A 27,482-nucleotide genomic window follows, 5' to 3' on the forward strand; every position below is an offset into this window, starting at 1 on the left:
TATCACGGCTATAACAAGCTTGTCCTAAATTTTAGATCCCATTAGATACTCGCCTAGGTGTAAGTCACTTCCCTAGTGCTTTTTACCACTTGGGAAAAACCTTACAAAAATATTGTACTTAGATTATTTTCAGAAATCATTGGTATTAAAATAAGAATAGAAACAACTCCAAACATGGTTAGAAGTGCAATTAAAAGCAACACGCGTAGCTAGATTGGATAGAAACCCAACTCCCAACCAATATTAACTCCCTGTGGAAATCGATCCCAACCTTTCGGGTAAAAACATCATCAACCATTCCCCGCCATTATATAGTGATATAGGGTTGGAGCCAATCACATACCTTATCCTGTTATCATTGATAGAGGTGGTAAGATCTTTATTGCAGGGAACTTGTTACTTTTGTCCCTTTCTTATGTGTCTCAATCTTATAAGTAAATAAGTGAAAGTTCTATCATGTTTCGCCGTCAAAAGGCATTATGGTACTTCTTCTTAGCTCTATTAACATTCGAAGCGGCGTGTCATTGGTGCCCTACCTTTACACGTGTTAAAGCTAAAGCACCAAAACTCAATACCGTCTCATTCTCTCTGTGCTCCTTGTAGACAATAAATTTGCGTCGAGAAAATAAAATCAAGACAAAAAATAATTGCAACAATTGTAGTATTTTATATCAAATAATTTAAGTACTACAATCTCTATGAATACTCTGATTCTACTCTTCAACAGTAAATAAAAAAGCTTTTGAGCTTAATCTTGGATTTTATTTTATTTTAATCCAAGTGCTTGAGGCTTGATCTTGATCTTGACGTATTTTTTAATCCAAGGGCTTGCAACTTGTTCTTGAATCTTCGTCTTGATCTTTTAATCCTTAGAACACTTGAACACTTGTAGCTTTTAGAGAAATCTGCAGCGTTTGATCCACGAGTTCTCTCTTGCTTCTTGTTATAATTTTTGGTGTCTTTTCTGGGTTATGAAGACCCCTATTTATAGTTGTGGGAGGGAAGATTTGTGATAAGAATAAACTCTTTCTGACCAATCAAATTGAAGTGTGACATGACCTCATTTGATTGGCCCAAAAATGTCACTTGCACACATGGAACGATTTCATTAGCCTTTTAATGTGACTTGGCATGCCTTGTCATTTTGACACGTGGCACGATCCTATTGGCTCTTCTGTTTGACTTGGCATGCCACGTCATTTGCCATGTGGCACCAAACTGGGCCTCTAGAAAGATAACATCTTGGACTTAATGAAGTGGGCTCATCTTTACTCCAATTAAATGGGCTAGCCTAATGAATTATGACTTATTTATTTAATCCATATATGTTGGACCTATATAACTAATCCAATTATATTAGCCCAATAAATTTATTTGAACTAATATATCTTGAATTTAAAATATAATCCAAATTATTTTACGGATTTAATTTTAATAAATTTTAAATGCCTACAAATGCCCCATACTTCAAGACTTGTCATGTAAATATGTAAATTTAAAAGACTAGGCTTGAAGTAAAAGAACTTCGTACATACATATGGTTATGAAAAACATCACATGCAACTTCTAACAATGTCCATTTTCAATGTATTTGACTTGAATATTGGAATTGGGCTAAATCTAGGGGTAGACATAAAATCCGAAAAACCAAATTCCAAACCGAACCGAATTAAATCGGTATTTCGGTTTCGGTTTTTTCGGTTTCGGTCTAATTCGGTATTGCAATTTCGGTATTTCGGTACGGTCCTCGGTATTAGAAATTTGAAATTTCGGTATACCGAAATACCGAAATACCGATTTTTTAAAATACATTTTCTTATTGCGGATTGCCCCAGTCCACTACCTAACCTTAGCCTAGACCATCGCCTCTGCCCACTCTAATAATTTTATAATTCCAATTTCCAACTTCCCAGCGCCCCAGCCCATTGCCCCATCCCACTCTAAAAAGATTAGGGCTAATTCATTAGGTACTGAAAGTCAGATACAGTTGACTGAGTAGGTGATTAGGGCATTAGGCGATTTCCGAGCTCGATTCGATTCCTCAGTCCTCAGTCCTCACTCCTCAAAAATTCCGGGCAAACAAAGACGCTATTGTTGCGAACTTGTGATAGTTTCAATTTTCGAAGGTATGTTTCTACTTGCTTTTTTTTTGGTTGTTGACTTGCTTTAGCAGATGAGTTAGAGGTGAAGAGGATCCTTTATTTTGTTATTCATTTTTCTTTCTGAAATTAATGTATTTTTCTATATGTGGCAAAAGAAGTACAAAATCTAACTTATTGATCAGTGCAAGGTATACTTGGTAACTCCATTGACATTGAGTATGTCAGTTCTTATCAGTGCGCCGAAAGAGTAAAAACCCAAAAAACAGAGAGTGTGTGTGTTCTGAAATCGTGTTTCAAATATTTTAAAGAAAGTTGCTAGCAAAAATGGAAAGAATAAAGATCCTTCCTTCCTTGGTATTTTGAAGAGAAATCCTAATCTTTTCTTTACCTTATAGTCAGAATATGAGCTCTAATTGACTTGCACGTTCAACGGTTCAAGACTTTATGGGGTTCACTATTTTAGAAACTTTGGTAGCACTTGTAGCCTGTAGGGAGAAGCAGAAACATGGTAGTTGAAGCTACTTATAGCTAGTTTGAAATAACTAAAATCTAAAAGTGCACTCTCATATTTACATTCTCTTAGCATTACTGATAGCAAGGTAGTTAATTTGTTGATTGTTAATTTATGTTTATATTTGTTTAATTTTATATAGATGGAAGATACAAGTAAAGTAAGTGATGTTGGTTCTAGTGAAAGTTTACCTATTACGGTAGATAGTAACACCAACACCATTGATACTCAAGATTCCAAGAAAAGGAAAGCCATGCAACCTAGGTCTGACGTTTGGAACCATTTTGATAAATTTGAGGTTAATGGGGTTGGGAAAGCACGGTGTCGATATTGTAAACAAGCTTATGCTGCTAATTCATCTAAGAATGGAACAACAGGATTGAAGAATCATTTCCTTAGATGCAAAGAATACCCACTTAACATTGCTAAAGATAATAGTCAAACAAAGATAAATTTTCAATCTTGCCAAAATGATGAAGGATCAATTTGGAAATTTGATCAAAAAGTGGTTAGGAGGGCCTTAATTGAGATGATAGCTATTGATGAACTACCATTTAGCTTTGTAGAAAATGAAGGCTTTATGAAGTTTATGAGAAAAACTCAACCACTATTTCGTCTTCCTTCTCGTAGAACAATAATAAGGAATTGTTATGAAGTTTACGGTGAATTGAGGCAAAATCTAAGAAGTTCTTTTAGAGAAGCACAACCAAAAATTTACCTAACAATAGACACTTGGACTTCATTACAAAGAATAAATTATATGTGTTTGATTGCCCACTTCATTGATAGGGATTGGAAGTTGCATAAAAGAATACTAAATTTTTGCCCTATTACTAGTCATAAGTGTGAAGAGATGGCTAAAGCTATTAGGGATTGTTTGCTTGAATGGAAATTAGACAAGGTTTTCACTATTACCGTGGACAATGCTTCTTCAAATGATGTCACTGTCAAAGAATTGTCTAAACAGTTAGAAATGTGGAAAACTAATATGATGAGTGGTAAACATCTTCATGTGAGATGCATGACTCATATACTAAATCTAATTGTGCAAGATGGTTTGAAAGAACTTGATGCTTCTGTGACACGTGTTAGAAATATTGTGAGGTATGTGAGATCTTCGCCTGCAAGGACCTTAAATTTTAAACAGTGTTGTGCACATGTAAAGGTAGAATGTACCAAAACGTTGTGTTGGGATGTTCCTACCAGGTGGAATTCCACCTATTTGATGTTGGATACAGCACAATACTTTGAAAAGGCCTTTGACAAGTTGCATCTTTTTTATGATGAATTTTTTGCTTATCAATGTTCTCATCTTTGTGAAGATGGTGGTAATGCAGGTCCTCTTGAATCTGATGATTGAGTGAATGTGATAGAGTTTCTTGCAAGATTTCACGAGCTAACTAAAAAAGTTTCAGGTTCACGTTATGTCACTTGTAATTCTCATTTTGAGGATGTATCTGAACTTTATTGTCATTTGAAAATGTGTTTAGCTAGTGAGGATGAGCATTTGAGAAAAATGGCTGAGCAAATGCAAGAAAAGTTCAAGAAGTATTGGGGTGAGCCTGAAAAGATGAATAAAATGATTTTTATTGCTTCCGTCTTGGATCCACGTAACAAATTTGAATATGTTGAGGGAGCACTTGAAGAACTTTTTGGGGAGGAAAAAGGGAAGAAAATAAATGCTGAGGTGTATGCTTATATGAATTCTTTGTTTGGAGAGTATCTAAAAAAGTATTCAACCGAATCTTGTCCTCAATCTCCATCTAGTTCTACTTCATCTAACAACACATCTAATACACCTAGTGGGAGTGTTATAAGTGCATCAAAAATAAGGACTAAGCTTAGCTTGAAGAAACAAAAGGAAGACAATGGAAGTGGGGGTGCTAAATCGGAGTTGGATAAATACATTAGTGAAGAACAAGAGCCTTTTAGTGAAGAATTTGATATCTTGAGTTGGTGGAAAACACATGCTCCTAAATTTCCTATTCTTTCGGAGTTGGCTCGTGATGTGTTGGCAATTCCAATTTCTAGTGTGGCGTCGGAATGCACGTTTAGCACTGGTGGCCGTATTCTTGATTCATTTAGGAGTTCATTGACTCCTAAATGTGTGCAAGCTCTTATTTGTGTTCAAGATTGGCTTAGAGAAGAGAAGAATCCTATTAGTGTTGAAGAAGACTTGAAGTATCTTGAGGAACTCGAGCTTGGTAAGCTTTAATATTTTGTGTGTATTTTAATTCAAAATAATATATCATGCTTTTTCATTTGTATGACATATTTGGTCGTATTATCTTTAGATATGGAAAATAATGGAAGCACTACTAGCATTGTTTGATGTATAGTTGCAACTTGCATCTTGAGTGGTAAGTTTAATACTCTATTTGTTTGGTGATAATGATATACTTAATATTTTGTAGTTTTGTTTTATTATCATCAAAATATAATATTCTAACTTATGATTTATATTTTTTTTAGGGTTCAAGTGCAATCATGCCCCGTGCTCCTGCTCAACGCTCCGATATTTGGGAATACTTTGTGGTGAAAGAAGATAACGGAGAAGTTCGCAAAGTAGAGTGCAAACATTGTGGTCAAGTCTATAATGTTAATCCAAAGAGGAACGGAACAATTGATTTAAGGAAGCATATTAAGCGTTGTCTTGCGCGTCTTCCTGGAATTCATATTTAAGAATTAAGACTGTTTGTTGAGGGATGCCCTCTCTGTTTTTGTTGCACTATGTTTAAGTGTTAAGACTGTTAAAACTGTTGCAGTTGGCCAATTGCACTTTGTTTAAGTGTTAAGATTGTTTTTGTTGCACTGTGTTTTTATTGCACTGTGTTTAAGTGTTAAGTGTTAAGTGTTAAGTTGTGTAATGTGTAGTTGTGTACAAATTCAATTGTGTACTGTGTTAAGTGTTAAGTTGTGTAATGTGTTGTGTAGTTGTGTACAGATTCAATTGTGTACTGTGTTAAGTGTTAAGTTGTGTAATGTGCAGTTGGCCAGTTAATTGCATTGTGTTTAAGTTGTTTAATATAGTTGTGTAATGTGCAGTTGGCCAGCTTTTGCTTTTCACTTGTATACTGGCGTGCAGATTGTATAATATGATATACTGGCGTGCAGATTGTAAAGAACTTGTTCAGCTTTTGCTTTTCACTTATTCAATTGTGCATGTACACTGTTATATATCGGAACAGATTCTTTTAGAGTGAAAGTTTCAATTGTGCATGTGCACTGTTAGCATTGATTATTCATTGATTGTTAAACCGAAACCGTACCGAACCAAAATAAGATATACCGATCCGTACCGAAATATTTTGGTATGGTATTTGGTATATACAATTGATAAACCGAATACCGAAATACCGAACCGAAATTCTTAAATACCGAACCGAAATATCGAACGTCCACACCTAGCTAAATCCACGTAGATGTCATTATTATACTCTTAGGATAATATTTCCCTAGCTCACTAGAAATAGAACTAACATTGTCCTCTTTTCAATTTGCATATAAGTAAGCAAATTCCACCGCCGTAACCTTTCCTTCTAGCTGAATTAGGATATCAAATCTTTGTTGGACTCTAACAAACTTCCAGTCCCACATTGCCATTAAACTTCCAATATTGTCTCACTGCTTCTATAAATAGCCGCATATCTTCCATTTCATCGGCATCAATTGCAGTTTTTTGAAGTCATTTGAGTCTAGTTTTGTGGACTCGAAAGCATTGACGCGAAGATAATTTCTTCTCCTTTTCTTGTGCTTTTTTTACTCTGTTGTCTTTTTTTTTCCAGAAGTAACTTCATCAAACTAGGAAGTACTTTAAAAGTTTGAGACGAAGACCTTTAAAAGTTCGCGACGAATACCTTTAAAATTTGTCGGGAAGACCCATAAAAGTTTGTGCGAAGATCCTTAAAAGTCCGTGGTCAATATCTTTAAAAGTTCACAGTGAAGACCTTTAAAAGTTAGCGATGAAGACCTTTAAAAGTTCGCGACGAATAGCTTTAAAATTTACGGGGAGGACCCATAAAAGTTCGTGCGAAGATCCTTAAAAGCTCGTGATCAAAATCTTTAAAACTTCACAGCGAAGACCTTTAAAAGTTCGCGGCGAGGACCTTTAAAAGTTCGCGTTGAATACCTTTAAAATTTGCGGGAAAGACCCATAAAGGTTCGCACGAATATCCTTAAAAGCTCGTGGTCAAGATCTTTAAAAGTGGCGAAGTCCTTTAAAAGTTGTGGCGAAGACCCATAAAAGCTCACCCCAAACATCCTTAAAAACTCATGGTCAAGATCTTTAGAAGTTCACAGTGAAGACTTTTAAAAGTTCTCGGTGAAGACATTTAAAAGCACGCGATGAGGACCTTAAAAAATTTATGGCGAAGACCCTTAAAAGCTCGTGGTAGAAATCTTAAAAAGTCGGCAGTGAAGACCCTTTAAAACTTGCCACAAGCACCTTTAAAAGTTTGAAACATATGTCTTTTTCCCTCCACCCACTTCCATTTTTCCGTGTGCCCAAAAGTTAAAAGTTCGAAACGAAAACCTTAAAAATTTGAACACTTTTGAAAGTTCGAGACGAACACCTTTAGAATCGCCGCAGGTAATATTTTGAAACCAATTTTAGATTCTACCGCGTTGAAAATTTTAGATTTGCTTGTCTTACCAAAAAAATCATATCTTGGGGTAGGAATATCGAAATTGTGAATCGTTTGATTTTATAAAAACTAGAGTTCAAAATCTAAGACATATCTAAAATTTGGAATAAAATGTCTTTAGAATCATCCCAAATATTATTTTGAATCTAACTTTAGATTCCGACACATTGATAGTTTCAGTTTGTGCAGCTTCTCCAAAAAAATTATATCTTAGTGTGGAAACGTCGAAATCATGAACCTCTTGATTTTATGAAAAATAAACTTCAAGATCTAAGACATATCCAAAATTCGGAACTGGACATTTTGAGAATCGTCCCAGATATTATTTTGAAACTAGATTTGGATTCCGACACGTTGATAGTTTCAAATTTCACGACATCACCAAAACTCTTATATATTGATGTAGGAACATTGAAATCACGAACCATTTGATTTCCGATAGTTTAGAATTATTGGCATGAATTTGCCAAAACTTTTATGTTTTGGTATGGAATCCTCGGAATCACAAGACATTTTTCTTGCTATCAATCGAAATTCGAGATCTTCATTCTCACCAAATATCTTTGGTTCAAGTCTCACTGAATTTGAAATGTTATGCCAAGTAATTTTTCTTCTTATTCTTGTGTTCCCTTTTGACACCTCTCTTCTCTTCCCTTTTTCTTTAGGACAGAGAGCGGATATGAAGACCAACAAATTTGAATTTCATATGAACATGAAGACATAACGAATCTCCAGACTTCAATGCAAATACTTTGTAGCCTCCTAAAAGACTATAATCATTTCATTGAAGACACAAATTTATCATAGCGGCTTGCCCCCTTTAAATTAAATGAGATCCAAAGTTTAATACAAGAATGGAAACTGAGCTCGATTTTCAAGTGTTGATTGAATGGATTACATTCCATCGTACTTCATTCGAACGATGATTGGGGCACTATGTATCTTTTGAACTCATGCGACTGAACTCAGAATGAAACTCTAAGCTGCCTATGTACCTCGGTGAAGAGGATCAAGTCATACCGTAGTTCAAAATGGATGATTCTTTTTGTTATTTTTTTTAAAAAAATTTTATGTCCTAACTTTTGCCTAGGCCGCCTCTTTTGAGGTTTTCAACCTAGCGAACTCTTTCTTTTTGTGGGCCTTACACAGTTTAGACTCATGCGGGCCAGGAGTGTAGGAACATACAGTTTAGGCTCATGCGTCAAGGGAGCGTTGCAACTTCAAGGATAATACTTCTTTAAAAACTTGCCATTGATAGGGCCAATTTTTATGCCAACTGCATCTACTAGCTTGTAAGCCCCACTTGAGTAAGCTTCTTGTACGATATATGGCCCATCCCATTTTGAAGTGAACTTCTCTACAGGTTTATGGGAAGTAATTATGAATCTTCGTACGGCAAAGACTTGATCTCCTACTTGAAAGGATCTTGGGTGAACTCTTTTATTGAAGGCACGAGACAATCGAGCTTGATAACATTCAAGACTCTGTTGAGCTTCCAACCTCTTCTCATCAAGAGCCTCCAACTCTGCTAATCGAAGTCGAGCATTTTCTTCATCAATGATCCCTTCTTGAATAGCTAATCGTAATGAAGGTATTTGACACTCGAGTGGCAAGACGGCTTCGACTCCATAAATAAGTGCAGAAGGGGTCGCTTGTGTTGGCGTGCGGTGAGTTGTCGTATATGCTCACAGATCTTCTTCCATACGGTCATGCCAATCCCATTTGGATTTGGAGACGACTTTCTTTAATAAGTTGCATAGAGTCTTGTTGAATGCCTCGGCTAGACCATTGGCGGCAACATTGTGCATAGAAAAGTTACGTTGCTTGAAGCCAAAGAGTTCACAAATCTTGTTTAGTTGGATGAAACTTGCAATATTTTCCTTTTTTACTTCCTTAAGAGCAACAACTTCAGCCCATTTTGAGAAGTAGTCAGTTGCAGCTAAGATGTATAGGTGCCCACCAGAGGACTTTGGCAGTGGTCCAACAACATCCAATCCCCAGGCGTCAAATAGCTAGGATGCAACAGTCGGGTGCAATACTTCAGGGGGTTGATGAATAAAATTCGCATGGAATTGACAAGCCTTGCATCTTCGAGCGTAGTCCAAGCAATATTTTACCATCGTTGGCCAATAATATCCCATCCTTTTTATATGGAAGTGGAGCTTTGGTCCAGACTAGTGTAAACCACATACCCCAGAATGTGCCTCTTGCAAAGCTTGGAGTGCTTCTTTTTCCCCTAAGCATCGCAAGAGTACTCCTTCAAATGACCTTCTTTATATAGTATCTTTGTAGTAAAGGAAGCAAGGTGCACGACGATGGATTTCAGTCCTTCTCCACAGATTTTCTGTAAGTATCCCATAGCGTAAGTAGTCGATAATAGGTTGTCGCCATTCTTCTTTCTCAACTTCAAAAATAACGACAAGATGCTTGAGTTTATTTTCTTCACGTTCAACCTCATTTGGTGACGGTACTACCCATTTTTGGCAGACAGTAACTTGCGCTTGATCAGGCAGGGTTAACAATGAAGCTAGGGCAGCTAAAGCATCAGCCTTCTTACTTTCTTTCCTTGGCACATGCTGAATAGTCACATCACCGAGCCACCCCATTAATTTTTTTGCGTAATCATAATATGGGCGCAGTTCGGGTCAAGTAACTACCTAGAAGATGACTGATCACTAACTGAGAGTCACCAAAAACTTGCAATTATAACCGCTTCATTTCGACAGCCATTTCAAGCCCAAGTATTAATGTTTGATACTCAGCAACGTTGTTAGTGTAGAGTTGCATCAACATAAAAGAGTAGGGCAGAACTTCACCTTGAGAAGTGACAATACTACACCAGCACAAACTCCTAAGCGATGTGCAACACCGTCAAAGTACATCTTCCATGGAGGTTGAACTTCAATGACCATTGCGTCCTCACGAGTAGTTCATCATTTAGCTCCCAATCATCAGGTATAGGGTGATCTGCCAAGAAGTTCACTAACACTTGTCCTTTTTAGCCTTTTGAGGGATGTACACGATTTCAAATTGTTGAAACTGGAGGTACCACCTTGATATTCGATCACTAAGGACAGGTTTTGACATCACGAACTTGATAGGATTTGCCTTAGAAACAAGAGGGACAACATGAGCTTGAAAGTAGTGCTTCAACTTTTGAATTGAGAAGACTAGCGCCAAACACAACTTTTCAATTGGCGAATAATTCAGCTCGTTTGGTGTCATCATCCTGCTCAAGTAGTAAAGGGAGTTTTCTTTCCCTTCACTATTTTCCTGGGCCAACAGCGCTCCAACAGACCTTTCTTGTGTTGAAATATATAGTATCAGTGACTTTCCAAGTATAGGGGCTACCAAAACCAGAGGTTTCATCAAGTAGGATTTAATGCTCTCAAAGGCATTGATACATGCTTGGTCCCATTTGAAAGGAACATCTTTCTTCATAAGGTGACTGAATGGTTGGCACCTCCCGGCTAGGTTTGAGATGAATCTCCTAAGGTACGCTAACATTCCTTTGCAGACTTTTCATTTTGTGAATATCCCGAGGCTCTGGCATTTTCAAGATTGTATCTACTTTGGCTTGATCAATTTCAATCCCTCGATGTCGAACAATGAAACCAAGGAACTTTCCAGAAGTAACTCCAAAAGCGCATTTCAATGGATTCATCCTAAGTTGGTACCTCCGGAGAAACTCAAACACCATTCTCAAGTCTTTCAAGTGGTTGCCTTTCTCTCTTGATTTTACCACCAAGTCGTCAGCATAGCATTCGACATTCTTGTGGAGAAAATCATCAAAAATATTCTGCATAGCCCTTTGGTAAGTAGCACCAGTGTTCTTCATGCCAAAAGACATTACCTTGTAGCAATAAATACCCTTGGGGGTGTGGAATACAGTAAGTTCTTCATCTTTCAGTATACTCTCAATTTTGTTAACCTACCACTTGTTGTCACACCTCCTTTTTCCGTACCCGCGAGGGGACAAGGGAGTTTTTTCCAATTAAAGGACAATCGAAAGGGGATTTATTTGTTTATTTCAGAGTCGCCACTTGGGAGATTTAGGGTGTCCCAAGTCACCAATTTTAATCCCGAATCGAGGAAAAGAATGACTCCATATTACAGTCTGCGTACCAGAAATCCGGATAAGGAATTCTGTTAACCCGGGAGAAGGTGTTAGGCATTCCCGAGTTCCGTGGTTCTAGCACGGTCGCTCAACTGTTATATTCGGCTTGATTATCTGATTTTTATACAAATATGAACTTATGTGCAAATTTCATCTTTTAACCGCTTTTATCATTTAATGTTATTTTTATCAAGAATTGCAACATCGTGGAAAACACACCTCGAACCACGTTACAATCAATGTACCCGTGGTTAGAGCTACGTTTAGACTCTGTTGAGATTGGGATTTGGGTCACATAAATGTGCACCCAAGTTTAGGAAGATAACATTATTAAACACGCGTCTAAAGCAACTAGCGTATTGTTATGTTGGGAAAAGGCCGTGAAATTCGCTAAACGGCATGTCCCGAATTCTAAGTATTTAACATATACATTTAGAGGGCCCCGCAGCTTGTGCATTTTTGTTTGTCGAGGCTCGTCTCATTCATTATTTTTTTTAAAAGGAATTTGCAACGTCATGGAAATGCATCTCAAACCACGTCACAATCAATGTACCCGTGATTAGAGACACATTTCGACTCCGTTGAGATTTGGATTTGGGTCACATAAATGTGCACTCGAGTTTAAGAAAATTAAATTATTAAAGGCGCGCCTAAAGCAACTAGCGCATTATTATTTTGTGTAGGGCCGTGAAATTCGCTAAACGGCCCGACCCGAAATCTAAGTATTTAATACATATATTGTGTGAGGGCCCCGCAATCTGTACATTTATTTTGGCGAAGCTAGTCTCGTTTTTTATTTATTTATTTCTTTTTTTTAGAAAAAAAAGGACAAGGCTAAAATGACTACATTTCTTTGCTACTTCGCGAGGTCATGGGTTGTAGATTAAACTTATTTGATGAAACGAATATTTTTCCGCGGGATTAAATTACTACTATGATTTTAACATTACTACTACATGTACAAACAACTATTAAGACAAACATTTAGATAACAATAATCTGAGCATGAAGAAACAAAATGCCGAATACCTACTTAACATGACGAAACAAAGGAAATGCATTCACGACCAAATTCCAATATCATACGGAGTTAATTAACAAGAAATAGCGATTTACAAACATCATATGAATATGTCTCGCTCATTTGCATACTATTCGCATGAACTAGGATTGTATTTCAACAAACACATGTACATGTTACTAAACAACAAATATGAAGGACACAGACAGAGATGACCTACTTGATATTATCGTCCGATGCGTTGGACCTGCGATGAAACCTCGGACAAACAACCTCGACGTACCGGACCTCGACGAACCAAAGTTGACCTCGACGGAAAACAGAAAACTCGGCCAAGCAGGATCGCAACAACCCACAACTGCTCGCGAAAGATGAAACAACGTCGACAGCAGTAAGGTCGACGCGAGGGGGGGCTGCTGACGGGCGTTTGGACGGGGTCGACGCGAGGAGGATGAAGCAGAAAAAGGGGTCGTTTGGATGCGAGGAAGGAGCAGCTGTGCGTTGCTTGCCGGGCTGGGGGATAGGGACAGTGACGGGTGGTGGTTTGCCTGGTGGTTTTGGGGTCGGGTTTGGTTAGGTTTGTTGGTCGACGGACGTGAAGGAGGTGGGTGTTTGGTGGTGGTCGTGAGGCGGAGAGGGAGCTGGTAGCGGCGACAATGGCGGATTCACGGAGGAGGAAGGCGATGGGAAGGTGACGGACTGGTGGAGTTGGTGGTTTTGGGACGTGAGGGTTTTCGGACAAGATGGTGACAGAGTTGGGAGGAGACGGGGTGGTGTTTGGACGGTGTCGAGGGAGGTTTTTTGGACTGGTAGCTTGTAGCGACGATGGAGGGGGCTAGGAGGAGGAGGTGGTTCAGGCGTTGGGGGGGTCACTGGTTTGGTTCGTGGTCTCTTCTGTAGGGTTTTGTTCCTTCTTCTTCAAGAAGAAGGATGAACAGTGCCTATCCTCAAAATTTCAATCGTCCCCCTCTTTCAAAGTTTGTCCGTGTGCTTTGTAGTTTTCTGCCAAGAAAAATGAGCCCCACGCGTGGTGGGGTTCAAGGTTTGTGTCCCCCACGCGTGGTGGGGTTCCCCATGTGTCGTGGACTCGGTTTATTATGGGTTAAGTCCGAAAATTAGGCCTAAAACCGGGTAGTTTGAACCCGAATATTATTCTTTTGCCCGGATCCGAGAATAAGAACACGACGTTGCTTAACTAGTCCTATGTAAGCAAAATAACTAACAAAAATAAGACTAATATTTAAAACAAAACTATATTATTATTTTCTTAATATTTTTTTTGAGATTAAAAATAGCTACAAAATATTAATAAAACTATTTTTTGTAATTTTCGTTTTTATATAAAGATAAAATATAAAGTAATATTTTTGTATTTTTTCAAAAATTAAAATGACTACAAAACATTAATAGAACTATTTTTTGGTAATTTTCGAAATTATGTAAAGTACAAAATAAGGTACTATTTTTTGTATTTTTCAATTTTATGAGAAATACATAAACTAAAAGTTTATGTATATATTTTTTGTAATTTTTCTTTTTGTAACGAAATAAAGCAAAAATAGTCAAAATAGGTATATTAGACCTAAATTACATATTTATGCTAAAAAATGTGAAAATCCTCGGGGAGGGTCAAAAATCAGGTGTCTACACCGACGAACCGTCCATGAAAGATATTGCCTCGTAACCAATAGTAGTATCAATCATTAGCTCTGGAATAGGGAGCGGGAATTCATCTTTGGGACATGCATTGTTGAGATCCCTGAAGTCAACGCATACTCGAATCTGGCCATTTTTCTTCCTTACAGGGACAATACTTGAAACCCATGTGGGGTATTTATTACGAATAAAGCTACCTTCGATGAGTTTGTTAACTTCGATTTCAATTAAGGGAACCAAGTCCGGCCTAAAGTGCCTTTGAGCTTGTTTAATTGGGCGAGCACCATTTTTTACTGCAAGGCGATGGACTGCTACTTTGGGGTCCAAGCCAGGAATCTCTTTGTAACTCCAAGCAAAGACATCCCTGAACTCCTTGAGTAACTCAATATAAGTGTTTTCTTCATCAACTTCTAATAAAGTACTTAGGTAGGTGAGTCTCGGTTCTTCATCGGTGCCAAGGTTAACTTCTTTTAAGGCATCAACTATCGTCTTCACTCCTTCTTCAAGTTCAGGTGGAGCATCTTTCGCATCTTCATCTTCTTGAGGGTCCCCATCATTGAAGGATATGCGATAACACGGTGAAACATCCTTCAATTCTGCATTATCTTCCATCGAAGATGGAAGACCATTCTCGCCTTGTACAGTGACATGATACGAAGAACCCACACTTTCTTCATCTTCGTCATGTTCCTTAGTGTAGACCACAGTATATGGCTTTACCTTCAGTACTTATTTACATGAAACCACAAGTTTTATTTGTAGTCTCATTCTAGAAGGAACCAAACTTTGGAAATAATTAGATATCTTTTGGATTTTGGGGGAAGCGGGTGTTCTTATGCTTTGAAAATTTCTCTAGAACTTGTTCACCTTTTTTAATGGACCCAATCTCTCAAACACGGAAGTCCTCACAAGTGATTTTCCAAGTCGATCAAAGACAGAAGGCTTGTTAGAAGTGACCGATTCATCTTCTATAGTGATATAATTGATGCTCGCCCTTCTTATATTGATGTGCACCGATGACGATTGCTTGTATCCCAAACCTTCACATGGTTGTCTCATTGCAGCTTCTGATGGTAGCTTCCCTAACTTTGATGTCTCATTAGGATTGTATCCAGATTTTGCAAATAGCCTGTAGGCGTTAGGATTAGAACCTTCACCTATTCTCTTTGTAGGGAGTGCCATATTCTGCAAACGATTTTGGGCCACAAACCCGACAAGTGGCTTTGAGGACAACTTTACTGCCTCAATTCGTTTTACCGGAAGAGTTAATTCCTTTAGCATGTTAGTTTGGAGATTAGATTATTCACCTTCATCTTTCTTCCTTTTAGGGACATATTGGAGCGCATGACTTACTTTCTTGCCATAAGAAGCAATATTCCCTCTATATGATTTATTCGCATTGGGTTGTACCTCCTTTGTAACAACTTTGGCTTTACCAGTAGTCACCTCTGCTTTTTTAGTTTTGGTATCGTCATTCTTGCTTTTCATGCCATCATCAGCTTTTAAATCCTTCACAATACGGTTCTTTAAGTAGAACTTTGCGTCAGCAAAGTGTGACTCAGCCTCGGTAAATGGCTCATCATCAGCAACTATCTTTTTCTTGACTTCACCCTTGTAGTATTTTGGACATTGATGGTAGGTAGATGGAATTACTTTATTCTCATGTATCCAAGGCCTTCCAAGCAAGACGTTGTATGAAGTCTTTGCATCGATTACATGTAGCCATGCACTTGATTGCATAACTTCAATGGTGATTTCCAGCCTGATCGCTCCTATGGCTCTTTACCCCCTTGGTTGAATCCTTGGATCATCACACGACTTTCTGAGAGTTCATTCATGGGAATACCAAGTTCTTTCACAGTATGAATTGGAAAAATGTTCACTGAGGATCCTCCATCAACCAAAATTCGATTTACCCTTTCATCAGGCATATGGCCAACCAGGCACAATGGGCGGTTATGAAGAGTGTCACCTAGCAGAAGATCGTCATTTGTGAACGTGACTTTTTCCTCACAAGCATTAACTTCTTGAGGAGTAGACTCAATGAGCTTTTCCGAAGATGATGCTAACGGTAGGTCATAACTCTTTTCTTCCCCTTTATCGGCATGGCAACAAGAGGCATTGATGCCCTCATGGGAAATCTTCGTGCGGAACCAACTTGGTAAGAACTCCTCCAAGGTCACTAGATGTCGCGACTTTTGAGGATGGCGCACCTCCACTTTTGCTTTCTTCAAATACTTAACTGGATTCCATCTCCTTGGTATTTTCACCATTATTTTCCTTGCTGGTTACTCTATTGATTCTTTTCGTGGGTTTTTTTTGTGGCGCATACGACGAGTCACCAACGTCCAACCTTCATCATCCTCAGGTTGATTGTCTTCAAATTTGTTGTTTTTCAGTAATTATTCATCTTTACTTTCTTTAAAACTACATAATTCGTCTGGACTGAATGAGCCAAATGTGATAGAGACTTGGTTTGTGCTTGCTTTCTCATCTTCAAGCACGATCTTCTTTACGCGAGCCAAGTCCATAACTTTGTCCTTGAAGACAAAGAACTTCTCTAGAGGGTAGCTCACAAGTCGATGGTATTTGCAGTAATATGGGTCATTTGTTTTCCTAGCTTCATTTGGTCGCTTCATCTCCGGAAGCTCAATGAGATTTAATTCGAGGAGTTCTTCAAAAATAGCTGGCACATCAGAATCCAGATATGGATACTCTTTCTCTTACATTTCTTTTAGAGTCAACTTTCCACTTGGCTTATCTTGAAAAGAAGTGGATTTCATACTCTGCTTCTTGCTCACCTTCGTCGTGAACTTTATAGGTGATGTGTTGACATTAATAGCTTCTTTTCTTTCAGGCTTGGGTATGAACTTGCTCCATTTCCTGACTTCTTGGTTGTCTTCCCTTTGCGAGGCTCATAGATAGGCAATCTTTCATTTCCAGCGGAGGTCATGCTCAACTCCATGTCATGGGCACGAGTCGCAAGTTCTTCAAATGTGCCAGGCTTGATACCTTGCAAGATGTAGCGTAGTCCCCAATGCATGCCTTGGATGCACATCTCTATGCCCGAAGCTTAACTAAGCCTGTTCTGCAGTTGAGGCTTGCATTCCTCCAATGATTTATAAAGTCGATAGCTGGTTCACCCTTTCGTTGATGAGTATTTGTAAGTTCTATCATACTCACAATATATCTCATGCTATAAAAGTGATTGAGGAATTCTTACTCTAGTTGATCACAGTTATCAACAGATCCAGCCTCGAGGTTCGTGTACCAATCAAAAGCATTTCCTTTTAATGAGCGGACAAACTGCTTGACGAGATAATCTTCATAAGTCTCACCATTGTTGCATGTCTCAACAAAGTGTGCCATATGTTGCTTTAGATTGACTTTGCCATCAAACTGTTGAAATTTTGGAGGTTGATAGCCAGCAGGCATCTTCAACATATCGATCCTTGAAGTGTACGGCTTTGCGTAGGTAAAGGAGGACTTGGAAGCAACTTCATATTTGTTTTTTATAGTCCCTTCAATGAACTCTTTTAGTTGATTGATTGGAATCATCCCTTCCGAAGAGACTGGAATTTCCTTAGTGGATGCAACTTGTCGTAGGGGAGGATCAATCTCTTAAACTTGTAGGAGTTTGCCAAGTGCATGGGTGGATTCTTATTCCATCAAGATTCCCACCCTATCTGTTAGCTTGTCGATTCTAGCATCTTGATTTTGCATGCATTTGGTCAAGCCAGCGATTTCCTCCTTCAAGTTTGCCAACTGCTCCTTCACAGATGAAGTGTTTGTCATAATGGCTTGTATGATTGTCGTGGACGATGGAGAGTAGCATGGATTTTCACACAGATTGATCCTTGATTGGCTAATGTTATATGGTGTAAGTTGGGCGGATCCATAACTTGAAGCATCACCATCTTCCTTCACAGCAGAGTGCTTGGATCCGGAGAGGTCAAACAGAGCAAGAGTTTTCTTGATTTTTTCAGCAACATCGCTTCCTCCTTCGGGTGCGTTTGTGAAAGATCTTGCTCCTTTTGAGGATGAAGATCCGAAAATAGGGGTTGATGCGGACGACACTTTGGGTGCTTGTTGTCTTAACAAGCTTGCTTTGCTCCTCGTAACTGGTCCAAAGCTTCCAAAGGTAACTTCGAGTATGTTTTCCGCATCAGCATAGAACCTAGAATTAGCAGCCTTGGTGGAAGTTGAAATGGAGTTGATTTTCTTTGAAGCTATTTCGATGTTCTTGAACTTTGGTGATTGAAAGGTTGAGATGAGAGGTAGAGATTGTCCCACTGGGCGTGCCAGAAGTTGTAGACAATATATTTGCATCGAAAAAATAAAATCAAGACCGAAAATAATTGCAACAATCGTCGTATTTTATTTCAAATAATTTGAGTGCTACAATTTCTATGAATCCTCTAATTCTACTCTTCAACAATAAATAAAAAAGCTTTTGAACTTAATCTTGAATTTTATTTTATTTTAATCCAAGTGTTTGAGGACTGATCTTGATCTTGACGTATTTTTTAATCCAAGGACTTGCACATTGTTCTTGAATCTTCGTCTTGATCTTTTAATCCTTAGAACAATTGAATGCTTGTAGCTTTTACAGAAATCTGCAGCATTTGATCCGTGAGCTCTCTCTTACTTTTTATTATAACTTCTGGTGTCTTTTTTGGATTATGAAGACCCCTATTTATAGTTGTGCGAGGGAAGAGTAGTGATAAGAACAAACTCTTTCTGACCAATCAAATTGAAGTGTGACATGGCCGCATTTGATTGGCCAGAACATGTCACTTGCACACGTGGCACGGTTTCATTGGCCTTTTAATGTGACTTGGCATGCCTTGTCATTTTGACATGTGGCATGATCCTATTGGTTGTTCTGTTTGACTTGACATGCCACGTCATTTGCCATGTAGCACCAAACTGGGCCTCTAGAAAGATGACATCTTTGGCTTAATGAAGTGGGCTCATCACTTTAGCTCAATTAAATGGGTTAGCCCAATGAATTAAGACTTATTTATTTAATCCATATATGTTGGACCTATATAACTAATCCAATTATATTAGCCCAATAAATTTATTTGAACTAATATATCTTGAATTTAAAATATAGTCCAAATTATTTTACGGATTTAATTTCAATAAATTTTAAATGCCTACACTCCTCTTCTGCTTCCAGTTTTTTTTTATCCTCTTTTGTTTGTTTGCTTGTTATCAACTTTTCATTTTCCTTTTGGGATTTCTCTGTTTGTCTGGTGATATTTTGAGTTTTAGAGCTTCAATCATCTTTCCTATTTCGTCGGATATAATCTTTAACTAACGCCTTCCTTCCGTTTTTCTTTTATTCCTTCAGACATGCTCTACAATTGTCTAATTTGTGCTGATGATGACAATCGGTGGCTATTGAAAAAAGAAGAAGAAAACAGTCATATATAAGTCTATTTATTTTGTTGAGTTTTTCCTGTAATTTACCTTTGTTTGTTAGAGTCACAATTTGTTGGGTATACGTTAGTTTCCTATTCTTTTGGTAGGCATTTATATTTTTTTAAAGACAATTTATTTGTTGATTGCACATGCATGTCAATAATTTAGTTGTATTTTCTCATTCATGATACGTATTTAATCCTTAACTATTGAAGATTCTTTACCTGCATATATTTTGGTTCTCTAAATTTTGTAGCATGCAGGTGATTAGACATGTTGACATCTTTACTGGTAATACCTTGACATCTTTTAATAACAATATTAGACATGTTGGAAGATGGGAGAAAAATATAGATGAATGTGTACTGTAAAATTTTGATCTTTATAGTTACTTAGATTTTGTGTTACAAAGAATCACATTGACTGAATAAGAAGGGGGAAAATAATTTGACATTTAAAAACCTATTCATTCTATTCTAAACACAACATCATAATGAAATGTTGCCTTACCTAATGACGTGTAGTATGTTGAATTAAAAAGATTAATCTTTTAAGCTTTCAGACATGTGCATTGAGGTGATGACCATTGATCTTTAGATTTAAATTTGATGCATCTGATTTGCAACATTTTTAGTAGAGGTCTCTGCATATTTACTGAGTAATCTTGTTGTGATTGAAGTTGGAATTTTCAAATGAGTTGGTCAAGTTGTCTTGATGGACACAAGGACTTCACATGTTAATTTTGTTCCTCCGAATTTCTATTTTTTATTTATTAGAAGTTATAAAAGATAAATTATAATTTTCAAGAAAGAAATTTTGAAAGAATCTAATCCAAGGTAGGCTCGTGCCCGGATGGGTTCTAACGGTAAAGTAAAGAAAATTCCCCCTTCTTGCTTCCTTAGGGTATGCCCCCTATCGCCTTTTATTAGGAAAAGGAAGTACAACAACTCTTCTACTTGCACAGTACATCTAGTAATAGTCTAATAGATATTATTCGTCGTTAAAATGTTATTTTGTTTCTTCTTTTTCTTTCCGGAAAGGTGTAAATGAATAAATTGTTGAATTTCTCTAAAAAAAACTATAAAATTGAAGGTTGTAAGGTGATAAAACATTAATTTTTTTAACAAATCGAATAACGTGTTTGAGATTTTTGTTTAACACATTCCTATCTTGAGGCGTATCATTTTAATTTATATGTTTAACATTTATTATTATTAAATTAAAATTGATCACAAATACCATGATAGAATATGAGTTACCCACGTTGCTTTTTCCCCAAATTTGTGAACAACTTTTAGAATCTAATCTACTTATCTTTACGGAATATTTCTTTAGAATAGTTTTTTATATGAAAGAGATGATTTAAGATTCTTAGAATTAAAGGTAGAAGGATCCATTTTTCTAAAGAAAGATTAATTTTGAGATAATTAAATAATAAAAATGGAAAAAGAGGTACAATTTTCTTTTTTAACCCAATGTTAATTAAATAGTATCATTTTCAGCTTTTTTAAGCTGCTATTACACTAGGGATTAGGGGACTAGTTGAAGACGGATTCATTCAGTTGAAATTGACATTTTATATACTCCTACTCCATAATTAACATTCAATTTAATACTTATGCAAATGGAATTTTTTTGCAAATTTTTTGTCTTAAAAGGACCAACGAATCTCAGGCAGACAAAGGGGAATTGAATAATTTCACTATCCAAGCATGTAACAAACTTTGCCAAAGTCTCTAAATTCAGATGATGAGCATAGTCCATAGAGATATAGAAAGAGTAATGGCAGAAGTCATAGGAGCAGCAGCTAAGGTTAAAACAATATTTGTGTATCCCATCAAATCATGCCGTGGAATTTCTGTTTCTCAAGCGCCTATCACTTCCACTGGTATTTCTCAACTTTTTCCTTTTAACTCTTGAAATGGAATTCTTTGTTTCCTTTCTGTTTTATTGGTTATGGAGGGTAAAGGGTGTCTTCTTGAAATTAAGATAGTGGCAAGTAAATGAAGGGAAAATTAGAAAAAGAGAAAGTTGGTTGCTTTCCTCTTTTTGTTTACTTCATATGAAACTCCAGTCCAGGTAGTTTGTTTCTGAAAAAAAGTAGTAAATAGTTATCTCGTACAAGCTTTTCCGCCCTATTAGAGCAAACTACTAAAGGAAAATAGTTACCATTCTTCCCAATTCCAAATTGTCCAAAACACAAAGTATTAGAAATGAAATTTGTTATTCTTGTTAGTACTTTTTTTTTTGGCCACCTTCTAGTATGGAAATTTTATGTGCTATGGTTCAGTTTCATTTCTTACTTTTGAGTAAATAGTAACATTCTTCATTAACAAAATGGTTAGTGAATAGTTTATTTTGGTCCTAGATTTCTTTCTTCATTCATATTAAGCTTGAAAGTTGATGTCTTGTTCGATTTAAACAGGATTTAGATGGGATCGACAATGGTTAGTGGTGAATTCCAAAGGCAGGGCCTGTACTCAAAGAGTTGAACCTAAGCTTGCTCTGGTTGAAGTGGCCTTGCCAACTGAAGCATTTTCTGAGGGCTGGGAACCAAATAACGACTCATATCTAGGTACTGTCTAGTTTAGAGTCAACTCGTGCATGATTAAGTTGCTATTTAATTTCACTTTTTATTATTGCATTATTTCATTGCTGCAGCATCTCTTTTAAGCTATGGGGTGCTGAAGCAAAACTGGTCACGTTTCTTTCAAATGTTGATACGCAGAGTTAAGAATTAGTATTTGGTTACGTGTGTGACTGTTAAGAGTTTAAGATATAGGATATTGATGTTCAAGTCGTAATATCATTATTGTTTGTTTAATGTTTACTGCTGTAACATCTCTGTAAGCTTTGTGGTTGATGTTGTGAAGTCAGTGAGGCATTGCTCACGATCTACTGAATCAATCATACAAGCTTATTGTCATACTGATAGCCCACAAGAAAATGAGAGAGGGGGAGAGAATTTTAATGATTGGCCTTTCTTTTCCATATCTCAAGTTACTTTTGTGGATGTAATGATCATGTAGTTATCAGGGCTCCCGGCATGAGTCCACTGAAGATTCCACTAAGTAATCCATCTGAAGTAACGGATGGTGTCTCGGTCTGGGAGTGGTCTGGTTCTGCCTTGGACGAGGGAGCTGAGGCAGCAATGTGGTTTTCCACGCATCTTGGAAAACCATGTCGGCTGGTTCGCTTTAGTGAAGGTACAGCTCATCCCCTTAATCTATATAGATTTTCATTTGAATATTACTCATATGAAAACACTGGTCTTAACTTCCAATATCCTCGTCTGAAATTCGCTCTGTTTATCTCTTCAACAAGTTATGCTAACTTTTCTAGAAAACTTGTTCAGCACTCTCCTTTTTATGGAATTTCTATCTTTATTTGTTGTATTAAACTATATTTTCTTGGAATGTATTTCCTTCATTCGTTGCATCTGGCTGATTTCAGTAAATAGCTCAGGAAGCAACTCATGGCTTATGCTCCTTTTGCTAATTTCTTTCTTTTTTTTTAATTTTTTATGAAATTTTTGCAAATGGCTAGTTGCACAAGTCATGTACCTACCATCTTGCATGTATCCAATTTCTGTATGTTGCTTTACAGCTTTCCCGATTATCAAGTAAAGACCAAATATTAATAGTGGGATGGAGTACTTTTCTGCTAGAAGTTTAAACAAAATTGTACATCTTTAAGTGTGTTACAATGAATCAAAGAATCAAGAAGGCTCTTCATGATCGAATAAACTTCTTTGTATGAACTAGATTTACATTTCATTGGATGGATCTTTTGGTCCGCTTAAGTTGTGATATCTGAATGTCACTCACTGAATCTGAAAAATATCATTGCGCGAGTTAAATTAAGAAGAATCGAGTTTCATTTCGTCTAAGTTTTCACAACTTTGAAGCAATCCCCAGCATTGAGCGAACCCATATTTTCGCAATTTTGTGTCATAGACTCATAGGATAGTTTACAAAACAACAACAACAACAACAACCCAGTAGAATCCCACTAGTGGGGAGACTCGTAGGTTAGTTTATTGCCTATTATTAGGTGGATGCTGTATGCTTTAGTAAATAGTGGATGGAGGTAAACGTGTACAACTTGATCAAAATACATTGCTTCCTTTTGACTCTTGCAGTGAAAGAAATGAGGGTTGTAGACCCTAAGTATGCTCAAGGGTACAAAGTTATGTTTTCTGATGGATATCCATACCTTGTGCTATCCCAGGTTAGTGATGTCAGCATTTAAATTCAACAAACATATCCATAAAACAAGAGTCTCTTAGACTGGATTTCTTTTGGGTGTATCTTCTGCAGGGCTCATTGAATGCATTAAATTCTCTTCTCAAGGAGCCTGTTCCAGTTAATCGTTTTAGACCCAAGTATATGCTTCTCCTTCTTGTCAAATTTGTTTCTGATTGGCTATATATTTCTTTCCTCTATTTGTACAAAGTTTTAGCTCTTTAGATTAACTAAGTTAAATCTTTAACATTACCTTCTTTCGTAGTGTCCTTGTCGACGGATGTGAACCGTTTGCTGAGGATTTGTGGAAGGAGATCCGGATCAGTAACTTGACATTTGAAGGTGTCAAACTATGCTCTCGCTGTAAGGTAAATCCATTACAAATTTAATTTCGTGCTAAATGCCAGAGATTAAAAACTGGAAGTGGTTTTATCCACCTGGTTTTTTGTATAAAGTTCATGCGACAAGGTATAAAGAGAAACTTAACATATCTGAGGACATGTTATAGTCAGAAAGAGTTCTGGTTGGCCAAACTACGAAAACAACTCCATTGTTGTTTTTGTTTTCCAGACGTCGTGTGGCAGACATGAATTGGGATCTATTAATTCGAGGAAGTTGTTTAGACAAGATGAAAAGAGTCTAGTCATGTTTCTCCCTTTATAATGCTATGCTGAGTATCTTTGGTACGAGCCATAACTAAGAGCATGGAGTTGATTATGAAAATATCACTTTTGAATTTTTGTAGTACTTCACCTTCCTAATTAACCGGCATTTGAACACTCCTGAGTCATGATCAAGTTGAACCTTTTTATATCTGACATTGATTCTGCTCTTTATCCAAGGTACCTACTATAAATCAAGAAACAGCAGTAGCAGGCTCTGAGCCAACAGAAACTCTCACGAAGTTTCGATCTGATAAGGCCGTACGTCCGAATAAGAAACAACAGGGGAAGGTTAGATCAAATACCATGAGAAGTTCCATGAGTATAACTTATTACCAAGTCCCTAGATAAATCACAAGTATAGTGATTTTTCATGTTATTTTGCAGGTATATTTTGGACAGAACATGGTTTGTTCCGATGCTCTTAGCCGTGGAAAAGGAAAGATAATAAAGGTGGGAGATCCTGTGTATGTCCTTAAGGTTGTCCCTTCTAGCGCTGAGGCTCCAGCTTGAACTCTAGTTCTATCACTGCAGTGTGGAATGATCATTTGAATAAAGATTAAGAATACTAATATCAGAAAAACGGTCTTCTGGCCCACTGCTATATATCTAAATAAAAGTATAGCTTGAATATCTCCTTTCCTTGTTGTGAATTGCATCAAGCCGGTATAAAACCATGTAAATGCGAATACCAACAACTATGTCTCAACTCCAAGCAAGTTGAGGTCGGCTATATGAATGCTCATGGTATGTCGCTCCATTTAGGATTATGTCCGAGAGTGCAGTATGTTTGCAAAATAAGGGCCTTTAGTACCAAAAAAAACGTGAGGATGGTGTTCATAACTTATTAAGTACTTAGTTTGGAAGATTTCAGACCAAAAACCTTTGGTATGACATTAAGTTCAGAGTTTTTGAAAGTAGTTTTTGAGTTATACTTGGGGCACATTTCAGTAGACAGTTGTTACAAGCATTTAACTGATCCTACCATAAGTTTTACATTATGTTGATCCATAGGCAATCCTGCTAAGATGTGATTCCCTATGTATCAAATATAGATACAACTCTATAACTGATGCGTACTTTTTCTAGTAAAAACACAATCAATTAATCAATCACGCCTTAATCTGGAAATAGCGGGGGATACGTTATAAGAATCTTCCATGTCCATTTCATGTAAAACACGATCGAAAAATAAGGTGATACTAATTTTTGGTTAGCTGGCAAAAACAAACCGAATAGGCACATAGTCATTAACAATTTAGTAAGCTATCATCAATGTCCAAGGTTGAAGAGGACAAAAAAAATAAACAAAACAAATTAGGGAGGGTGTCATCTTCTTTGAATCCATTACTTAAGTGATCACTTAATTATATAATTTACCCGGTCCAAAGTTCAAACGACGCAACATTAATCCTAAAGAATATTCTCCTACAGTTTGCAGTTTGAGACTGCAAACTATATTTCTGTTTTTGTTTTTTTCTTTATATACGCATAAAATTATTTTTTCCTTTTTTGTTAACTTTATAAATAAGATTTATTTATTTATTTTATAGGTCAGTTCATAATATAGAATAAAAAGAGAAAAAATTATAATATTAAAAAAGATAAAAAAAAAATAATTTAGAGGATAAAATAGGTATTTGATCACAGAAAGTTTGAAAAATCTGGTTAAGTGATCTTCTGATTGCTATAGAAATAATTATGTGACTTTTTTGTTACAAACAAAGAACATGACTTTACTAGGCCATTTTGAATAATGGAAAATTTTCGTTCCTATGCCATATAGGAAACTATATTACCAAATATGTTCATAGTTTGCATATTACCCTTCATGCTAATAGTATTTCTACAAAATATAGACAATTTATTGAATAAAGAATCATTGTAGCTGTAGGCTTCCTTATTTAGGCGCGCTAAAATTGGGGGATTAAATATTCTTCCAGATCTTTCACGACGCAAATCACTCACATTAATCTTCTTCGTCAGTTTCGTTTCAAATTTAGCATCTCTCTTTTTTGATACACTGTGTTTCAAACTTTTTTCTGATTTTCAAAAATCAAAAATGACTAAATCTTCTACAATTCTTCTACATCAAACACAATTGTGTCCAAATTTCAGTAATACAAAGCAAAGAAAAAGAGAGCAGCAATTCCACCATTGACAGTCATTAAAAAGCTTTGAAGCTTTGAATTCAAATTTGGGTTTTCAAAAATCATTATTTGTTTGGATTGGGTGCTGTTGCAAATAATTGGGAATATGGTTTGAAGTTTATATCTCAATTTTTAGGGGTTTTGGTGAAGATTAGACTTGGTTTTGGCTGAATTTTGGATTGAAACTCGAAGAAGAAGAAGAAGAAGAAGAAGAAGAAGAAGAAGAAGACATACATAAAAATTGTATTTTGTTGTTTATTTATTTTTCTTTTATTCATTTAACTATTGTATGAAAGTTGAACAATATTGTATAAAAATTATATTTAAGTGGTATTATATTGTAGTTGTATATAACTTAGTAGAAATAATATACGAAAATTGTAGATAATTTTTAGATAAGTTGTATAATAAATAATTAGTTGTATGAAAATTGTTTTTACTATGTATAAATCAGATACAAAATATACAAAAGACATATTGTATAAAATTCGTATGTAAGTTTTATGTTATTGTAGTTGTACTTCACTAGGTGAAAATAATGTGTGAAAGTTGTAGAAAATTGTAGATAAGTTGTATTCCTCTATAACGGGAGATGTTGGCATATCAAGTAACTTTAGTATTCCAGACGAACATGCATGAAAATAAAGATAATTTTTGTTATGAACAGTTTGTAGAAAATTTGTAGAAACATTGAAATTCTGTATTTTCAAATTAATTTTTCAAATGATATGCAGTTTTATTGTAGAATAAATGTAGAAAACAAGCCATTGTGAGTCTTATTTGACTCATTCCTTACAATCAATATATTCTACAAATTCACGCCTCTTTAAATACAATACAACCATACTTTCTTGAATTTAAAGGTATAGCAATATATATAACTTAAAAAACATCTTCTCCTCTGCACAAGTTAGCTCTAAAACAGACGAAGTGGAATAACAAGCTC

General features: G+C 36.5%; 1 protein-coding gene across 1 annotated transcript; it reads left to right on the forward strand.

The window, feature by feature from the left end:
* The first annotated feature begins 21,083 nt into the window (after positions 1–21,083).
* On the forward strand, positions 21,084–25,017 carry LOC107765435 (uncharacterized). The gene is made up of 8 exons (XM_016584083.2): positions 21,084–21,368; positions 21,906–22,055; positions 22,510–22,686; positions 23,622–23,710; positions 23,800–23,864; positions 23,990–24,092; positions 24,567–24,677; positions 24,774–25,017. The coding sequence occupies exons 1-8, from the start codon at positions 21,227–21,229 to the stop codon at positions 24,897–24,899; spliced, it is 963 nt and encodes a 320-aa protein (XP_016439569.1). The 5' UTR covers positions 21,084–21,226; the 3' UTR covers positions 24,900–25,017.
* Positions 25,018–27,482: the final 2,465 nt, after the last annotated feature.

This window comes from Nicotiana tabacum, chromosome 3 (assembly GCF_000715075.1).
Source record: "Nicotiana tabacum cultivar K326 chromosome 3, ASM71507v2, whole genome shotgun sequence".
In the NCBI taxonomy this organism is placed as follows: domain Eukaryota; kingdom Viridiplantae; phylum Streptophyta; class Magnoliopsida; order Solanales; family Solanaceae; genus Nicotiana; species Nicotiana tabacum.

Excerpts from the sequence above, each read along its gene's own strand:
- LOC107765435 (XM_016584083.2), top strand. The coding sequence starts at position 21,227 with ATGATGAGCATAGTCCATAGAGATATAGAAAGAGTAATGGCAGAAGTC. Across the intron at positions 22,056-22,509 it reads AAATAACGACTCATATCTAG|TTATCAGGGCTCCCGGCATG; the intron begins GTACTGTCTAGT and ends ATGATCATGTAG. Across the intron at positions 23,865-23,989 it reads GTTAATCGTTTTAGACCCAA|TGTCCTTGTCGACGGATGTG; the intron begins GTATATGCTTCT and ends CTTCTTTCGTAG.